This window comes from Akebia trifoliata, chromosome 12 (assembly GCF_017979445.1).
Source record: "Akebia trifoliata isolate Shusen 1 chromosome 12, ASM1797944v1, whole genome shotgun sequence".
In the NCBI taxonomy this organism is placed as follows: domain Eukaryota; kingdom Viridiplantae; phylum Streptophyta; class Magnoliopsida; order Ranunculales; family Lardizabalaceae; genus Akebia; species Akebia trifoliata.
The window spans coordinates 13,918,545-13,937,365 of NC_141386.1; the positions used below are offsets into that span (position 1 = coordinate 13,918,545).

At 38.9% G+C, this 18,821-nt stretch overlaps 1 protein-coding gene across 1 annotated transcript; it reads right to left on the reverse strand.

The window, feature by feature from the left end:
• Positions 1 to 1,645: 1,645 nt before the first annotated feature.
• LOC147388926 (uncharacterized) lies at positions 1,646 to 6,948 on the reverse strand. The gene is made up of 10 exons (XM_086419685.1): positions 6,878 to 6,948; positions 6,071 to 6,138; positions 5,730 to 5,841; positions 5,352 to 5,457; positions 3,216 to 4,330; positions 2,986 to 3,144; positions 2,517 to 2,906; positions 2,213 to 2,434; positions 2,063 to 2,121; positions 1,646 to 1,972 (listed from the first exon to the last, which is right to left on the reverse strand). Exons 1-5 carry the CDS (start codon positions 6,946 to 6,948, stop codon positions 3,392 to 3,394), a joined length of 1,296 nt encoding a protein of 431 aa, XP_086275811.1. The 3' UTR covers positions 1,646 to 1,972; positions 2,063 to 2,121; positions 2,213 to 2,434; positions 2,517 to 2,906; positions 2,986 to 3,144; positions 3,216 to 3,391.
• Between the last annotated feature and the right edge of the window lie 11,873 nt (positions 6,949 to 18,821).

Below are 18,821 nucleotides of genomic sequence, written 5' to 3' on the forward strand. Positions count from 1 at the left end.
CGACACTTGAGAAGACTTGCTGTGCATTAGTCTGGGCATCTCAAAGATTATGTCACTATTTGCTTAGTTACTTAACTATGCTTATTGCCAGAATAGACCCCCTGAAGTACCTTTTCGAGAAATCGACATTAATAGGTCGTACAACGAAGTGACAATTATTATTATCTGAGTTTGACATCACTTATGTCACTCAAAAAGCCATCAAAGGGTAAGCCATCGCTGACCACCTCGCCGAGTACTCGTTGCCTAACTACGAGCCACTAAAGACGAACTTTCGAGATGAAGCCATACTACCCACTAAAGTTGAGGACGATGATGAGGAATCAAATTGGAAAATGTACTTCGACGAAGCAGCTAATTAGAAAGGAAGCAGAATAAGAGTAGTCTTGATTAAACCAAATGGGTCCCACATGCCAATCGCCATTAGATTGAAATTACAATATTCTAACAATGAGGCTGAATACGAAGCATGCATAGCAGAGTTGAAAGTAGCATTAGATCTCGAGGTAGATGAAATCGATGTGTTCGGAGATTCAAGTTTAGTAGTCTATCAGACGATTGGAGAATGGAAGACTCGAGAACAGAGACTGGTCCCTTATCATGAGTATCTAGACGAACTAAGCTCATGCTTTGACAAGATTTCATTCACATACATGTCGAGAGCTAAGAATCAGTTTGCAGATGCACTAGCTACACTTGCAATGGGACTCTTGGCAAGGAAAGAGTGAATCCCAACTTATTCAAATACCATTGAGCCTTCACATCATTATCCATGCTATCTATCCAACTACTCAAGAAAGGATCGACAATGCCATACCTTTTCAAGTTGGGAAGAGTAGATGGCAACTCCATGGAGCTTGGGAATAGGCCTTGAAGAAGAAAGAGAACAAAAATCTGCTTAAAATGTGAAAGAGGGAAGTAAAATCGTGAAAAGTGAAATGTTAAGGCAAAATCGATGGTGAAACAGGCTTAAAGCATGGAGTAAATCGTGCTGGTCCGTGTTTTAAACACTGATAAAGTCAAGGTTGACTTATCCATGCCTAAAGTACGGATAAAAGGAAAATGTGACTTATCCGTGCTTAAGGAACAGATGAAATCCCAAATGCCTTATCCGTGGTCCTAGCACGGATGAAAGCTTGGTAAAGCTTATTCGTGTAGAAAACATGGACTAGAACATTTTTAACCTTGGGACCTTGAATTATTTTGAGTTCTTTAAAACTCAGGACCACGTAACGGTCATCTCATGTCTCAAAGCCTTGAAATCACATGAAAAATAATTGAGACTCCCACATGCTCGATAAACGCCATCAAAACTCTTAAAAGCTCTCAAAATGTATACTGAGCACGTGGGAACTCGCCAGGATCATACTGGATCAAGCCAGGCCTTCAAAAGCCACATACCCCTCCGCGTCACTCAACTATATGTGTTTCTCACCATCGGAAGCATGGGCCTCCAAATGGCTCACAACTCCCATGAATACACTCGAAGGGTCCTTTGGACCCTAATCGCACCTTTTACCTGCTCATAAGTTCACCAGTACCCAGTGGATTTATAAAAGCCCTAGTGATCGATATCACTCCTTGGAGGCCTGTTAAGGGCCGAATCACTCATACACATGACCACAATAAAACAATAAAATACTAAGAAATGATGAACATGCATATATATACAAAAGTTTAAAATGTTTACATGAGGTGTCTGAACCTAATACAAAATGTTTAAATATTTTTCAAGGTACAACAAGATCAGATCGAAGGGGGGCATCATCCTGGGCACTCTGAGTCTCTGGGATCGCTTCAGAAGAACATCCAGCCACTGCTCCCGAGCCCGACACCCCAGAAGAAGGTAGACCATGCATCCGTAGTCATCTCTCCGAATCCGTGAAGAAGAGCTCTACATCCAGGACAGCATCCTGCTCTGTAGTCCCCACGAGATTAGTACTTGGGACAAAGGGACCGGTGAGGTGGAGGCCTGAAAAGAAAGAAACAAAGTATATTTAAATACAGGAAGATATATATACAGAATGCGCAGGAATATGAACAACTAAATACAAATGCTTACCCTGGGAGGTGTCGGAGGGCGTGCAGAGGTGCTGGTTTCGTCTCAGCGTCGATAATAATCTTGAAAAGACCATGAGAAAACCAATCAAAACAAGATATGAATGAACTAAGATCTACAAACAGAAAAGAAAAGAAATAGAAAGTGACATACCATCTCAGCCTGGAAACGAGACTCCCACAAGGCCATCTCCAGCTTCAGCTCCTAGATACGGGCCGCCTGCACCTCTAGGCGAGCATCTTGCTCCTCAAGGCAAGCCGCCTGGTTCTCTACCTCAGTCCTAGAGGCTCTCCACCTGTTCTCCATCTCCACGGTCCTCACTACCTGGGCCTTGATAACATCATAGCCCTCTCGGAGACGACGAAGATCATTGGCCTAAAAGCATGAACACCAACCAAGTAAGAATGATAGGAGGTAGAAAGTTCTAAAGAAAAAGAAACAGTTATAAAATACGTACCCTGACAGCATGCTCCTGTAACAGAACCCTTCCGATCTCTGTGATCCCAGCTCGCGCAATGACTGCAGGCATGATGCATCCAATGGACGCCTCTCGGAACCAAACCTGATAGTCCCCAACCCTTACCAGTCTAGCAACATCAACGCCTCTCGACTGGGTGAGATACTCATCTACCGTCATAGCCCCCTAGATAGGCTCAGGTGGAGCGACAAGAATGCGAAGACTCTGGTCGTGCTGGAAAAATAGGCTCTCGCCTAGATAAAATGTATACCTCTACTCTCCAATAAAATAGGGGTAGCGCTGTCGCCTGATGTTACGCATGTAGGTGTTCCTAACCTCCTGCCTCCCACTGACTGTGCGGGGGAGATCTCGTAAAGTGACAGAAAAAATCTACAAAAGAGATAGTTAGATAACATGAACAGATAAATTTAAGTTTAAAAGAATAGAGAGAAAAGGTTCAAATATTCACGTTTCGGAGACAACATCGGTCAATGTGGGCCTGGGCACTCCTAGGGCTGCTCCTGATAGCCCTGGTGTCTCTCGTGGCCCAGAAGGCGCCCAATGGGTAACCCTTGTCGGGGTGGGGCCGAGTAGGCAAGTAGAACGAAAAATATATGTGAACGAAAATCTGGGAAAGGAAATAAAACATTAGACAATGAACGAGATATTGAGAAGAAATGAAATTGAGATATATTTTACCTTAACAAACTACCAAAGAAGCTTGTGGAGATTCCAGCTCCACGGGGCGCATTGATCCCCTCCACGACTTGATCTAGGCTCGCCAAAATAGTGTCGTAGATTAGGCACCTCCAGTCGAAATCCCTGATGTAGTCGATATCGTGCATGACTGAGAGAAATGTGGTGAAAACTGAAAATCATCCTCTAAGAAGAAACAGTTGCCGATGAAAAGGAAAAAAGCAGATCCGAAAAACTATATCAAAATCCCGATTTTCGAAGCGGACTGATCTCTCTCTGTAAGTATGAAGAGCCCCATCCTCTCCCTCAAACAATAGTAGGCCCATCAAGACCTCTGTGTTAATACGCCCCATCTTCCCCACCATAGAGGCAGGGACTCTAGTGATACCCAATAACTCTCCCACCTCCTGCACCGTCAACATGGCTAAAGGCAGAGGCTCCCCATCCATAGCAATGCCTGTAATTGCCACAAAGTCTGAAGGCCTAATGCCTATCTCCACTTCAGGCATGTGGAAGGAATGAGTCGTTAGAAACCACCTCTCCACCATAGCTAAGAACAAAGGGAGATCAACCCTGAGAGTTGGGATCTGTAAGAATGCGCCGAAGCCCACTGTCGAGAACTGGGTCCGGATATCATCTGAGAATAGTGCAGCTGTGGAAAGAAATGCACTCCACCTACCCCTGAAACTAATAGAAGGATAAGGGGTAGGGATATCCAAACAAACGAGCATCAAAACATACCTCCCTAGCCCACGAAGAAGAAAGGTATTCGGTACCCTCTTACTCTCATCCTCAGGGATCTCTACCCGGGAAACCTCTCTGCCTACTCGACCTCTATCAACGACCCTATCTGCTTGACCTCGGGCACCATGTCTACTTCTCCCACTACTACTACTAGGGAGGTCCTCAACCGGACCACTATGAGAGGTACTGGCCTCCTCCGCCCAACTGCCTGAAAAATAACTAGCTATTGAAGATGAATTAGGCCTCCGCAAAGGCTGTTTCGACCAGCCATACTCCGTTGCTACACCAGACCCCAAAGCAAAATGAGTTCGTGTCCTAGGTCTCGCCTCCTTCTCCTTGTCTGAAGAATGCTCGCTACCCGGGTCCTCTGCTCTCTACCCATCTGCAAGTCGCCAATTGGTTAAATTGACAATGCAAAATCCTATGATCACATATCTCGGTGAAGCCAACCTTACCTACCCATTTGACCAGACGAACCATGTTAACTCAGTCAAACCCCGTTAACCTACTCAAACTCTGTTAACCTATTCAAACCTAGATAACATAGTCAATCCCACTTGACCCGATCAAAACCCATTCAAATCCAGTCAATCCCAGTTGACTCGATCAAAACCCATTCAAATCTAGTCAAACCCAGTCAACCCATCCAAACCCATTCAAATCTAGTCAAACCCAGCCAAGACCTAGTCAACCTAGTCAAAGCCTAGTCAACCCAGGCAAAACCTAGTCAACCCGGCCAACCCATCTTCAACCCATTTAGCCCAGTTAACTTGGTCAAACCCGATCAAAACCTAGTTAACCCAATCAAAACCCAGTCAACTTAGTCAAAATCCAGTCAAACCCAGTCAACCCAATCAAAACTAGTCAAGACCCGGTTCAACCCGGTCAAATCCAATCAAAACCTAGCCAAATCCCTATCCATGATAAGAATCCATCCCAACCACGTCGAGATACCATTGAAAGGAAAGAAAATGTGTGGATACCCTAAACAAGACTAGATGTTCATACTTTAAAACAAGCAAAGCGAGGAAAGAAACATAGAAAGAAAGTAAGCAGGGTCAAAGAAGAAAAAGAAAGGAGGGAGAAGTCGATTTATTCGAATAATTCCTAAGTAGTCCAAGCCCAACTCCTAAAAAACCCATAACTTGGTCCTATGCCAACCCAAACAATCCCTAACTACGTCAATTTCTCGCCAAAAAAATGGTTTCCAAATACCCTACCTTCCCACCTTAAATAGCTTGCAATCCTAAACCATCCCCTAAAACCATACCCCAAACCAGTCCCAAAATCCTACTCCAAACAGCCCCTAAACCATCACTAAACAACCCCATTTCAGTCCCCTAAACCACCACTAAATGGTCTTAATTTCTCACCGTAGATAGCCCCAATTCTCACTTTAAACAACCCCAAACCAGTTCCAAAGTCCCTGCCCAAAACAGTCCCTAAACTCAATTCAAATTCCCACCTCGAACAGTCCTTAAAAGCCCAAATGCAGTCCAACCTATCATGCCCAAACAAACCTTAAAAACAGTCCCCAAACTGTCCCTTAACCATCCCAACTATCACCTCTTAACAGTCCTTAAATAGACCAAACAATCCCTATGCAATCCCCTAAATAGTCCAATTTTAATCTCTTAAACCACCTTAAACAGTCCTAAACTTCAGCCCCAAAATAGCCCCATTTCAGCCCCCAACTCCCACCTAAAACAGTCCTACTGTCAGTCCTAAAACCCGTCCCAAACAATCCCTGATACATACACTCTTAGGACTAACCCACGCCCTTCAAACATACCCACCAAGTCAATCCCTTCAACACAGGTCCCACAAATCACAAGCCACCCACTACTATCAAAAGCCCAGTCAAAGTTCAACCCACTCCCACGAACTGTAACCACATTCAACCTCTCGCAAACAAATCATCAAAAGAGTTCAATAGTGTTACTTTTAGGCAATCCACCAACCATGCCCACAACCATATCCACCCAACCCGATCAATTGTCTTCCAAAAATACCCAATCCTCCCTGCGATCTCCACATACCCCAGTTTAACTAAACAAACCACGAATCAAACCCGACAGTCAACTCTCCAATAATTCCAAAATAGCCTCAAGAACCACTCAAATCAGCCACTTTACCCTCGTTCATCCCAGCCCAATGATCACCCAACGCAAATCCATCAACCCTGCTCAAAATCCAACCCCAACAATTCAGCAGTTTCAAATTCCCTTTGACAAATCCACCAATCCCCACAACTGGCCGTCAATTCCCCAAACACCGATGATCCCAACCATCCACTAATCTTCCTACTACATTATCTAATTTCCATAAATTGACCAAAGATGCAAACCAAATGTTCATGTATCATAACCATGTCCAAGCAAGGAAAAGTGGAAATAAAGCAAAATAATAATAATAATAATAATAATAATAATAAAATGGGACAAAGTTAGGGGAAGCACAGCACAACACTACGTTGTTCTCATGACATGTATTTCAAAAGAAACTAACATGGAAAAATAAACCAAAAGAAATATATGGGTTCAAAAGGGACCTACCTCTGTCGATCTCAAAGCCCAAAATCCATGAATACGTTAAACTCTGGTCACGAAAGCAACTACAAGTTTGAAAAGGAGGATTTTCGAAATCAAATGAAGAAAAGAAGAAAAGAGAATAAAAGAAATTCGAAAGAAAATCAAGGAAAGATGGCGAACGACTTACCACGACACTTAAAATAGGTACAAACGATCTCGACAGTAGAGTGATACCCCACCAACACGAAATCAAAGAGAAATGAAGAAAATGGAGAAAAGGGAAGAGAAATCGTTAGAAAAAAAAGAAACACCGAAGAAAACGAAGAAGAAACCAAAAATGGAGGGTCGCGCAGGTTTTAAAAAGTTTGAAATCGTACTGGTCCGTATTACCAGTACGGATAGGGAGAACTTCGTTGCATCCGTGCCCCAAGCACGGTTGAAACAGAAATCGTGCCATCCATTTTCTAAAAATGGATGAAATGAAATCAAAAGCAATCCGTGTCTCAAGCACGGATTAGTTAATAAGTCAAAAAAACAATTTTAAAAGAGAATTGCAAAAACCTTTTTCGAGTTGTACTTCATTCTGATTTGTCAAAACACGACCGAAGAAATATCTAGATTTGAAAAACTCATCAAATCCCAGATCTCAAACGAACTTTGTGCCATCAAGATCAAGGAATTAATAAGGCAAAACTCTGTCAGACCCCGTGCTTGAGTAGCCATTTTCAACAAATATCATCAATTCAATCGATAATCTGAACTCATGTTTTACAAAGTTTTCTAGCCTGTACAAATAGGAGTTTAGTCTAATCTTTGCAGTTCTTTGCATGCAATTCCAGCAAAGAAGTGCAACTGTAGACACCTCAATTTGAACGGGCCTATACTCGAAAGGGCCCAAAAATACTGATTTTACAACAAAATTCATCAATGGGCCTCAAGGGCCCAAATCAGTGAAAAACGACATTTTGATCGAACTGAGGCCCCTAAGACCTCCTATTGGTTTAGTGGACCCACCAAAGGGATTTGACCTACCCTACACCTTCCCAACCTTCACCATTCCACTCCCAAACCCAAAAATACCCGATGTTCAATAAAACTCGTCGACGAGCCTAAAAAGCCCAATTTGTTAACACGTGGCATTTTGATCAATCTAATGATTTGCAAAACCTCAAAAAAATTAATAAATTAAAAAATGAGACTTGGGACACCTATTACTTCCTCTACCCTTATCACTCTATCTCCAAAACCGAAAATACTTAAGCCCATTTACTGCTCACCAACCTTCAACTCTCTAAAATCAATCCTTCACCTTACCCCTAACCAAAACCTAACTCCACATAACCCAAACCCCCAAAAATTCTCCAACACACCCAACCCTACCCTAAAACAAATCCCACCCAATCTCAAAATACTTTCAACCTTCCTGGAATTCAACCCCAATACCCTTAAATCCAAATCTATATCCAATTCATTATCCAACCCACAACCCATACCCATAAACCATCATCCACATCAAACCAATCACCACTTTATCATCAAAAGGTGACATATATCATCATCCCCTCTCACCTCCTTCATCTAATCACCTACCCCCATCACTTTTCTTTAACCTCTCACCTCTCTCAAAAAATCACCTCAACCCATACCTTACCCTAACCTAACTTATCACCTTTCTCTAACACCATTAACCACCCACATCACAACCCATATCTTCTACACCCTAACCAATCACCCTTCTCTAACACCATCAACCAACCACATCATAACCCATATCTTCTACACCCTAACCCATCACTTTCCCCTAAAACCCTCCACCAACTTACATCAAAACCCATACCTCCCATCATCATTGCCAAACTAATCCATGCCTTTCTCTCTAATCAAATAACCACCATCACCAATCAACATACCTTATCACGTCACTCTTTCATCACCTTTGCCACATGTCATCATCCCCTCAATTCTTCCAAAATCCATCCAACCAACCTCTTACACAATTCATTATCTTAATCTAAACACCTCACCTCCTCAACCAACCTAACACTTAATCAAACACCTAACACATTACATCCCAATTCTCTTCATCAACTATCACTCATCTCACCACACTAAATACTCTACCTAAATGGATTTGGGTAGGATCCAAATCATTTGAATCTAAACACTACCCATTTCCACTCATTACACAATTACCCTCCCTTTAACTTCAAATTTCATACCCTCCATCCTAAAAACCCATGCCATTATCTATTCTCCTAACTCTTCACCCCATTATACCCCTGAAATACCCTCCAAGCATCTATAAATACTCCCCTCCTCTTCCCAAAATGGGTTACTAATTCTCACTCACCAACTTTTTCTTCCCAAGTCTCACAACAAAAAATATACTACATCTCAATTCTCTTATCAACTCTTTTTTACTCTTTTAATTACACAAAACAAAACAAAAAAGATGTGACATTTTCCTAAATTACTAAGAACTCAAGAAGACAAAAAAGAAGAAGGAAAGAAGATAAGAGAAGTTTCAAGGTGGGTTTAAAAGAAACCACCCCCTCTCTATCCTCTGTTCCTCCCTCTTCTATTATCCCTTCAGCTCTTTATGTTATTTTATTTTTAGATGGACTTAGGACGAATGCTCCCCCCTTATCTCCGGTAGATTGGACTCTGGTTTGATCGAAAGTATAAGGGTTGTAATCCTTTTTAAAATAAAATCGGTTTTATCCCTAAACTATTTTGAGGCAATTGGAACTTGGATCCTTCTCAACTCATGAGAATGGGTCTGTAACCATAACCAATACTTTTTTTTAAATCACGTGTAAGGTAAAGATTTATAAGGATCATTTCCATCAATGGAATAATCCTATAATCAAGCCAAAAACAAATCCTTACTTAGGGTACATGTTGTTGACACGTGGCATTTCATTTTATTTATATTTTTTTTTTCAAAAATTCGATTGAGTTGAATTGAGGTTACCGCCACTTGGTGGGGAGAAAAGGGTGCCTAACCCCTTCCTTTTTTCCAATCGAGCCGCTTACCCCGATCTCGAGGTGGATCGGTACCTTATCCATCGAGAGTCACTATGTGCCAAAAATGACATTTTTCTAAAATGGACATCAGGTGACCAATCACACCCACTTACAATATGAATGGTGGCGACTCCTATTCTTAGTAGACATGGCACTTGTAATCGAGGATCACGTATCTACACCAGCGATACATACTACATATTCAACTGTGTTGTTCATATTTGAGAACCCTAGCTTGATAACAATCAGAATGTGACACCCTTCATGTGAGAAAAAATTGTACCTTTTCCATATCTATTCTAATTTGTGGTTTCATCGAAATATAGCTGCCATACTCAATTTGGTGACTCTTCTTCGACATTTAGAATATTCTCATCTAAGAATTAATCAGCATGTCTTATTCTTTTTACCACTGGGTAGCAACTAAGTATTCTGTCACAACTCTTCCCTTAATAAACTTTTGTGTAACATACATGATATCAAACTCAGACAATGACATTAGCCATCATACGATTCTTCATGTTAGTACTGACTCGTCGAAAAGGTATTTAAGAGAATTGATCTGAGATAGAAGGATTACTAAATGAGAGAGCATGTAATGTCGAAGCCTTTGGCTAGCTTATACTAGTACTAGACAAGTCTTCTTAAGAGAGGAATATTTCTGCTCATACCTTTACATCTTCTTACTAATGTATTAAATGACTCTTTCTTTGCATCTATCTTTATAAAATTGTATCAACATACATCCCATAACTACTTCTGAGATTGAAAAATAGGGGAGGAGTGGTTCACTTGAAATAGGTGGAACCAGGACAAGTAGATTTGTGAGATATCTTTAACTTGGTCAAAAACTTTCTGATATCGCTCATTTCAAACTATGGTTCATTTTTCTTGAGAAGTTAGAAGACAGGTTTGCAGAAATTAGTGAGCTGAGTTATAAATCCGTTGACTTATTGAATCTTACCTAAGAACCTCAAATCTATTTTTCTGTTTCGTACGGTGCCATTTCTTGGATAGCTTTGATCTTTTTCAAATCTACTTCAATTATTTTTAGTTGACTATGAATTCTACTAGCTTTCCTAAAGTGATCTCAAACACACATTTCTGTGAATTGAAACGCAATTTCTAGATCCTTATGAGAATCTTTTTTTAGTGCAACTACATGGTTGGTATATTCTTTTGCTTTTAATATCATGTCGTTTACTTAGATTTCAACTTCCTTGTGGATCATGTCATGTAACAGAGTTGTCGCACCAGCATTCTTCAAATCGAAAGGTATGATCTTGTAACAAAAAAAATCCCCTATTTTGTGATGAACAATGTCTTCTACATATCCCAAGGATTGATTAGTGTGATTTATTTGTACTTTTTTCAAGAATTTATCTAGATTTTTATCCCTATTTATCTATATTAAGTAAATAAACATGTTAAGCCTCGAAATATCATATTACATATTCTTCCATGCTAATTAGACTTAATTAAGTTTAAATAATTGTATTTGTTGAAAAATCCTAGTTACATGTGTTTACTGCGCAGATCAAAATTAAACCATCAAATCGAGTCCTGAAATAAGAAAATAGACATTGTATTACAATTTGGAGGGCCAACTAAGCATCATGGCCAAATCTCAAGACTTAAGATTTCACCTTGATCACGATGCGGTGAACCCTTCGGGCGATGCGGTGAACCCTTCGGGCAATGTGGTGGATCTCGGTTGGAGCACCTTAAAATTACGGGAATGTCCTCTGCACGTGATTTTATCCGTAATAATGAAAGCGAGTAAGAATAGATTCTTCCAGAACCTAGGATTTCTATAAATAGAGTATTTTTCAATGTCGAAATGACCTTTTTGTTTACCCCCTTTCTTGGCATCTCTTCATTTAACCTAAGGCCTTTGAATTTTTCTCTTATATTTGCTATTTTTAGTTTAGGTTTTCCATTAAGTTTATGTAATTCTTGTAAGTGAGAGAGTGAGAAGATATTATAATTATCTTTGACTAATGAAGGAAGGATTGTTCTTTTCCATTTATCTTTCTCTATCACTTGCAATGACCTTAGGCTAATCTCCTATCCATTGGAGAGGAGAATCCTAGAGCATAATTATTTTACTGTATTTAGTTTTTTATCTCTTAATTTCTTTTAATGTTCATGAATTAAGAGAAAAGATGAACTCGTATACCTTTTAAGCTTAACTTAGATATTTTATACTTATATAAGATCAAGATGTAGCATGCTAAATTAAAATATTTAGTAGTAAGATATTCACATATTAGAGAGTGAAGAAATTCTACTTTATTTTTTTTTAAATCTAATTTTATCTTACTAAATCTTTCAATCTAAGAAGCTAACTCCAAGCCCTTATGATTGTGTTATCAAAGAGGTTAGGAACTAGATTTTAGCTTAATAATTTTCTCTAGGTGGATCCATTTCCAATGATATTTCCCTTCATAGTTTTAGTTTTATTTTATCTTCTATTAGTTCAATTTTCTTTTGGTTACTTCAAAAATAGAAAAATAGATTTATTGTTGGCTAAGATTAATTTTGTAATCCTAGCTTGGTTTTACCCCCCATTTTTTGGGTTTGATCCTTTACTTATCCCACAATTGAAGGAAATTTATATTTATATTAACTTCTTTGGGAAGGACAAGGATAGTCCCATCAAAATTTTGATGTAGCTTCTAGGGAAAGGCGTAGTAGTTTCAAGTTTTGATTTGAAGTTCATTTTTTTCATTTTCTTTATTTTTTTGTTTATGTTTTCTATCAATCTAAAAAATTTTCAAAAAAAATTCCATTGTAATCAGTGAACTAGCAAGTGGTTACTGTGAAAATTTGGTTACAAAAGGTGACGTCCTCACTACGCCGCCCATACCTATTAAGGTGCGGTGGTAAAATTTTGGAATTTGTTCCTTTGGTTTTATTTTAGTTAGGATTATTTTTTATTTTAAATACTTTTGTATTAGGTTCTTTATAACTTTCCTTAATTAATTGTTCAAGAGAGCTTAGATTGTATTATACAAGGGAAGGGTGACTGTTAAACGATATCGTCACGGCTCCTTAGGTTTGCACATCAAATCTTGAGTTAGTATCCTAAGTCGACTCAACTAGTCTTCATCCCGTATAGTACAGGAGATAATTATGAAACACTCATGCTTCTTCTTTGCTAGTGGGTTACTGTTTGCCTTTGTTTGTTATTTTCCAATTTGCACACACTTGAATTAAATAATTTGTTACTAAAGAGCACCACTTTCTTAAAGATGATCCAATAAGATAAGGATTGGAAGTCATTACTAATTCCTTGCTCTAATAAGGATAATCAATTCACTAGTCTCCCAATTAAATTAATTAAAATTAATTAGACTCAACTATATGGCCTATGAGCTAAATAGGTGAAATCCACTTCAAGTTGCACCGATTGCACTTCTTGGTCACCTTTGGTATCTAGTAAGATTTTACCCTTTAAGGGGATAGACTTAGTCTATTCAAGAAAGGATGGTGATTTAAGAGTGTCTTTGCTTATGCATTGTACATCACTCCCGATCTAGAGATCCGAACTTGATTTCATAGAACCGAGTTAGAAGGCTAGTTACATAATTTCTAATCAATTAGGAGCTATCTAGAGTTAGGCAACTTATCTAGGTCCAGTCTTTTCTTTTTTTGATTGTTTGATCGATTGTGTGTTTTGAGTGCTTAATAGACATTTGAGGAGTATAGTAGTTTAATCTCTTAATCTTTCGGTAGAGAATGGTTATGAGTATGTCATGTTGAACATATTGAGTGAAGTGAATAGTCTTAACGATAGAATAATATTTTTCAAAAGTCACTGTAAAGGGTAAAATCAGTATTGTATACGGGTGTAAATAAAATGAATATCGATGATCGATCACATGATAATTAATGCATATCTCGAGGTATTGATAAATCCTTGATTAAATTTTTGGTTAAGATTTTAATCTTATCTAGAAATAGAAAATCTCCTAATTGACTAGAGAATATCTATTTCTAGATAAGGATAAATTTTGTAGAGAATCCTGATTTGGTTTGACTTTTCTTTTAGTGTTTGTCTCTCTATCTATATAAAGGGAACGAATAGGTATAATGGAAGGGAGCTTTCAAGAGAAAGAAAAAGGAGGTTAGGGTTTGTTAATCTTTTAATGGCTTGAAGAATAGTGGAATGTCTCTTCGGAGCCCGGGGACGTAGTCTAATTTTTGGACGAATCCCGTAAAAAAATCTTGCTTCTTGTCTTCTCTCTCTTTCCTTTCTTTTTGATTATTTTTCTATATGATTTTTGATCATTTGAGTATATCAAGAACAATGAAGATTGATTGTTAGGGGTAAATCTCGAGGAATCAACGGCATCCAAAATTTCACCTCCACAAATTGGCATTATCCTTAGGAATGAATCAAGAATACTCACAAAACCCACAAGGTGGGATCGAATAAGAACCACTTTAGGATGATCCCAATCTATATTGTAGACTATGGTGCGTGCTCTTAGTAAAAGAAATCGACGGGTAAGGTGGATCGATGAATGGTGGGGGAATTTTGGGCACCTCATTGGGTTCTGATTTTGTTGTTAAACTTTTTGATTGGCATGGGTTTAATTAGATCAAAAGTAGTGGCACATCAAGAAATCGCAGGTAACGATTTAATTGTGTCATGATGGTAACGACAATCAGTTAGTCATGATCAATTTAGAGTCTCTGTCATGGATTGGCGTACCAAGTGATAAGTTAGTATTGTTCTGGGGTGATATCCATAAGAATATGCATGAGAGAAAGAAACATGCATATTACGAAATTCTAGATATGGTGTTGTGTTAACATCAAAAGGGAAAAAGTAAATACAAAATATAAAAAGGTAAAGGTAATGCTAATGATACTACCAAGGTATTCTAACATAACTATGTGAAAGGTATGATGTATAGGAAAGTGTAAAAATTTATGGGGTTGTTATCACCAGACCACTTTGGATATGGCTAGGCTTATGTGGGAGTGGTTGACATTGTGATATACTCTTAAGAGGATATACATCATATGGAGATCACCAATTCTAGTCGGTTAGTATTAACTTGCAAAGAGTTGACTCAGCCTTGCTTGATTTCTGCTCATGATGATTGGTTTGTGCACAATATGGAGGTATAAAATAAGGGTTCTCGCGATTCTACTTTTTTATGAGTAGTAGAGTACAGAGTTGGGTGCGACCTTGGCTCCTTTGAGGTTGCAAGGTCTTCGTGATTCTACTTTATCATGAATGACAGAGTACAGAGTTGGATGCAACTTTGGCTCATTTGGGGCTGCAAGGTCTTCGCGACTCTACTCTGTCCTAGGTGGCAGAGCACAGAGTTGGGCATGACCTTGGCTCCTTTGGGGTTATCGAGTTTTCATGACTCTACTTTGTCATAAGGGGTAGAGAATAGAGTTGGGCATGACCTTGGTTCCTTTTGGTTTTTAGGGTTTTCATGACTCTACTCTATCTTGAATAGTATAATAGAGTAGGGTAGACAGAGCAGAGTTGAGTCCCAAACATAGTTGGGTGGACTGAGTAGACTATACAAGTAGAACAAAGTAGGGTAGATAGAGTTGAGTCTCTAGTATAGCTGGGTAAATTGAGCATGACTATGCATGCATAATAGAATAAGATATATAGAGCAAAGTTGGATCCCTAGTATTGCTGGATGGACTGAGCAGGATTGTGCAGGCAGAGTAGAGCAGGGTAGATATAGTAGAACTGAGTCCCTAGAATAGTTGGGTGGATTAAGCAGACTATACAAGTAGAATAGAGTAGGGTAGATAAAGTAGAGTTGTGTCCCTAGTATAGCTGGGTGGACTGAGCATGACTATATAGGTAGAACAGAGCTGACCTAAGTCCCTAACATAGTTGGGTGGATTGAGCAGACTGTACAAGTAGAGCAAGGTAAACATAGTAGAGTTGGGTCCTTAGTATAGTTGGGTGGACTGAGCAGGACTGTTCAGGCAAAGTAGAGCATGGTAGATAGAGTAAAGCTGAGTCCTTAGCATAACTGGGTGGATTGAGCAGATTGTGCAAGCAAAGCAGAATAGGGTAGATAGAACAGACCTCGATCCCCAGTATAGTTGGGTGGACTAAGCAGGACTATACATACAGAATAGTGCTGGATCCCTAATATAGTTGGGTGGACTAAGTAGGACTATGCATGCAGAGCAAAGTAGGGTAGATAGAGCATGTAGACACCCCAATTTGCACGAACCCATTAGGAAAATTCATGTTTCTTCAAATTGATTTCAATTTATGACTTAAGCCTCTCAACGGGCCCGCATTGCCACTTGGCATCATTATTCATGCATACATGCATACATGCATCATCTCATATTATTTTTGCATGCCCATACCTTGTCCCTAATCCAATCCAATTCTACTTCTATGATCCAATCTACATCCATATCCATCCTCCAACCTAACCCAAGCCCCAAACCAAGTCCATCACCTAAGTCCAATACCAAATCCATCACGTAAGCCTAATACCAAGTCCATTCTAAGCTCATTTTCTCACACCCCCTCAAAAGATGACACATGTTCATCTCTCATAAGTCCCCAATACCCAATGCATTATCTAATTGGAGAGTCAACTCTTCCTTGTGAAAATTCAAGAATGCCCTTCCCAAAAAGGTTGGTCAAACCAAAAAGGCTCTTGAGTCTTTGGTAATAATTTATAAAGTTGAGAGAACTTGCAATCATACCCTCAAAAGGTGGGAATCTTCAAGTACATACATGGAGTTCTCCCATTAGTCCTTTTCAAAATTATACTTCCATCCTTGCTTTATGTGTTATTTACAAATGAACCAAGGTCTACTTTTCACCTACCACTTCACCTTTACACATGTCATTCTCCTACTCACCCTCCCAAAAGTACTTTTATTCTCCTATTAGTCAATTTCAAAATTATACTTCCACCATTGTTTTATGTGTTATTTACAAGTGAACCAAGGTCTACTTTTCACCTACCACTCCACCTTTACACATGTCATTCTCCTACTCACCCTCCCAAAAGTACTTTTGTTCTCCCATTGGTCCATTTCAAAAATATACTTCCACCCTTGCTTTATGTATTTTTTACAAATGAACCAAGATCTACTTTTTACCTACCACTCCACATTTACACATGTCACTCCCTTATTCAGCCTCCCAAAAGTACTTTTGTTCTCTCATCGCTATTTACCAAAAAAATCAACGATCAAAGAATGCTTTTAGGGTTTCTTCACAAATGTCATCTTTACCCTCATACAAATGAAAAATCCAAAAAGAAATAACCTAAACTTTATGTTCAATCTCTTTATTTTTAGGGTTGGACCACTTTATCCCGAAAAGTTCTCCAAAAACTTTATAAATACCCTTATTTTCTATGAACAACTTATGCTCTCAAGCTCCCATCACTCAACCTAAAACTCTACCAAAATCCCTACTCATTCTCTCATTTTCTAATTTCAACTTACTCAACTTTCAACCATCTCACTCAACTCTCAAGTCTACCTCTCAAGGTTCAAGACCACCAAGGGACAAGGTGGGGTTAAGATGTAGTTTATTTTTTTTAAAACTTGCATCTTCTTCTTCTAACTCTCTACTTTATTTTCTTTTTTAGAAATCCCTTATGATGTAATGCATACCCTCTCCCATCCCCGGTAGATTGGACTAAGGTTCGATCGAAAGGATGGGGGTTGAAGCCCTTTTTACTTAAATTTCATGCATCATATTGTACACAATGCACACACTCACTTATGCATGGCAATGATGAAGAGATGTGTCACCTTCTTGATGGGGTGAAACACTAAGTTTCTAGCCATGCATACATGAATCAAGGTTGTGGCCTCAAGGGAACCCCATCATGGAGTCTCTCTAAAAGTTTAAACCTACTTTCATTTTCATAAATTTAATGTGACCACATGGGTCATTCTTTTCCATAGAATGCCCTTAATGTCACTTTGAAATTAAAACCCTTTAAAAAGGGGACATTTCACTCTAATGCACACACCACCCTTGTCATGCATTCTCATGCATTTTAGTATTTATTTTCTTAAATTTTTACAAAATAAAATGGCCAAGCAAGGTAATCACCTTTGGTGGAGAGGATGGGGCGCCTAACACCTTCCCCATTCTCTAATCGGAACTCCTTTCCTAGATCTTAGGTAGACCGTGCCTTTTTCAACAAATGAGAGTCACTACAATGCCATGAAAAATGGTTTTCCAAAAAATCAATTCGGGTGTCCATTCATACCCATTTCTAAAAAACAATGGTGGCAACTCCAAACAATGTAGCATTGAGGTTCATTGTGAAATTTCATGTCTACAGAGCAGAGTTGGATCCCTAGTATAGTTCGGTGGACTGAGTAAGACTGTGCATATAGAGTAAAACCAAGTCCTTAGTATGGTTGGGTTATGAGTGGCCAATATATCTTGCATAAAAGAGTAGCTCTAAGTGGCTTAAGGGTCTTGAATAACTAATGTCTCGAGTAACAACTTTGTAATAAGAGATAAGGGCCGAATTATTTCCTAAGTGACCATAGGGATCGAAGGAATCATCGTTTCCCCAAAGGAAGAGGAGGGAACAATATTTTCATAAAATAAAGTGAAGACATGAGAGTAGTCTAATATTCTCATAAGTGAATCTTGACCTCACCAATCTCTACTTACAAGAAGGGGCTAATTGTAAAGGGTAAAATCGGTATTAGACACATGACGTAAATAAAATGATTTTTGATAACCAATCATAGGATAATTAATGCATATCTCGAGGCATTAATATATCCTTGATTATATTTTTTTGGTTAAGATTGTAATCTTATCCAAAAATAAAAAGTCTCCTAATTGATTAGAGAATATCTATTTCTAGATAAGGATAGATTTTGTAGAGAATCCTGATTTGGTTTAACTTTTCTTTTAGGGTTTGTCTCTTTATTTATATAAATGGAATGAATAGGTAGAAGGAAAGGGAAGCTCTCAGAAGGAAGAGAAAGGATGAAGCTAGGGTTTGTAAATCTTATAATGGTTTGAAAAATAGTGGAATGGTTCGTCGGATTCCGGGGACGTAGTCCGATTTTTGGATTAATCCCATAAACAAATCTTGCTTCTTGTCTGCTTTCTCTTTCCTTTCTCTTTGGTTATTTTTCAGTTTGATTTTTGATAATTTGAGTGTATCAAGTACAATGAAGATCAATTGTTAGGGGTAAATCTCGAGGAATGGATGGCATCCGAGATTTCGCCTCCACAACCACCAGTGCACAACCTATTCCATAGGACTGAGTATGTCACAAAATTAGATAGAGGAACATGATC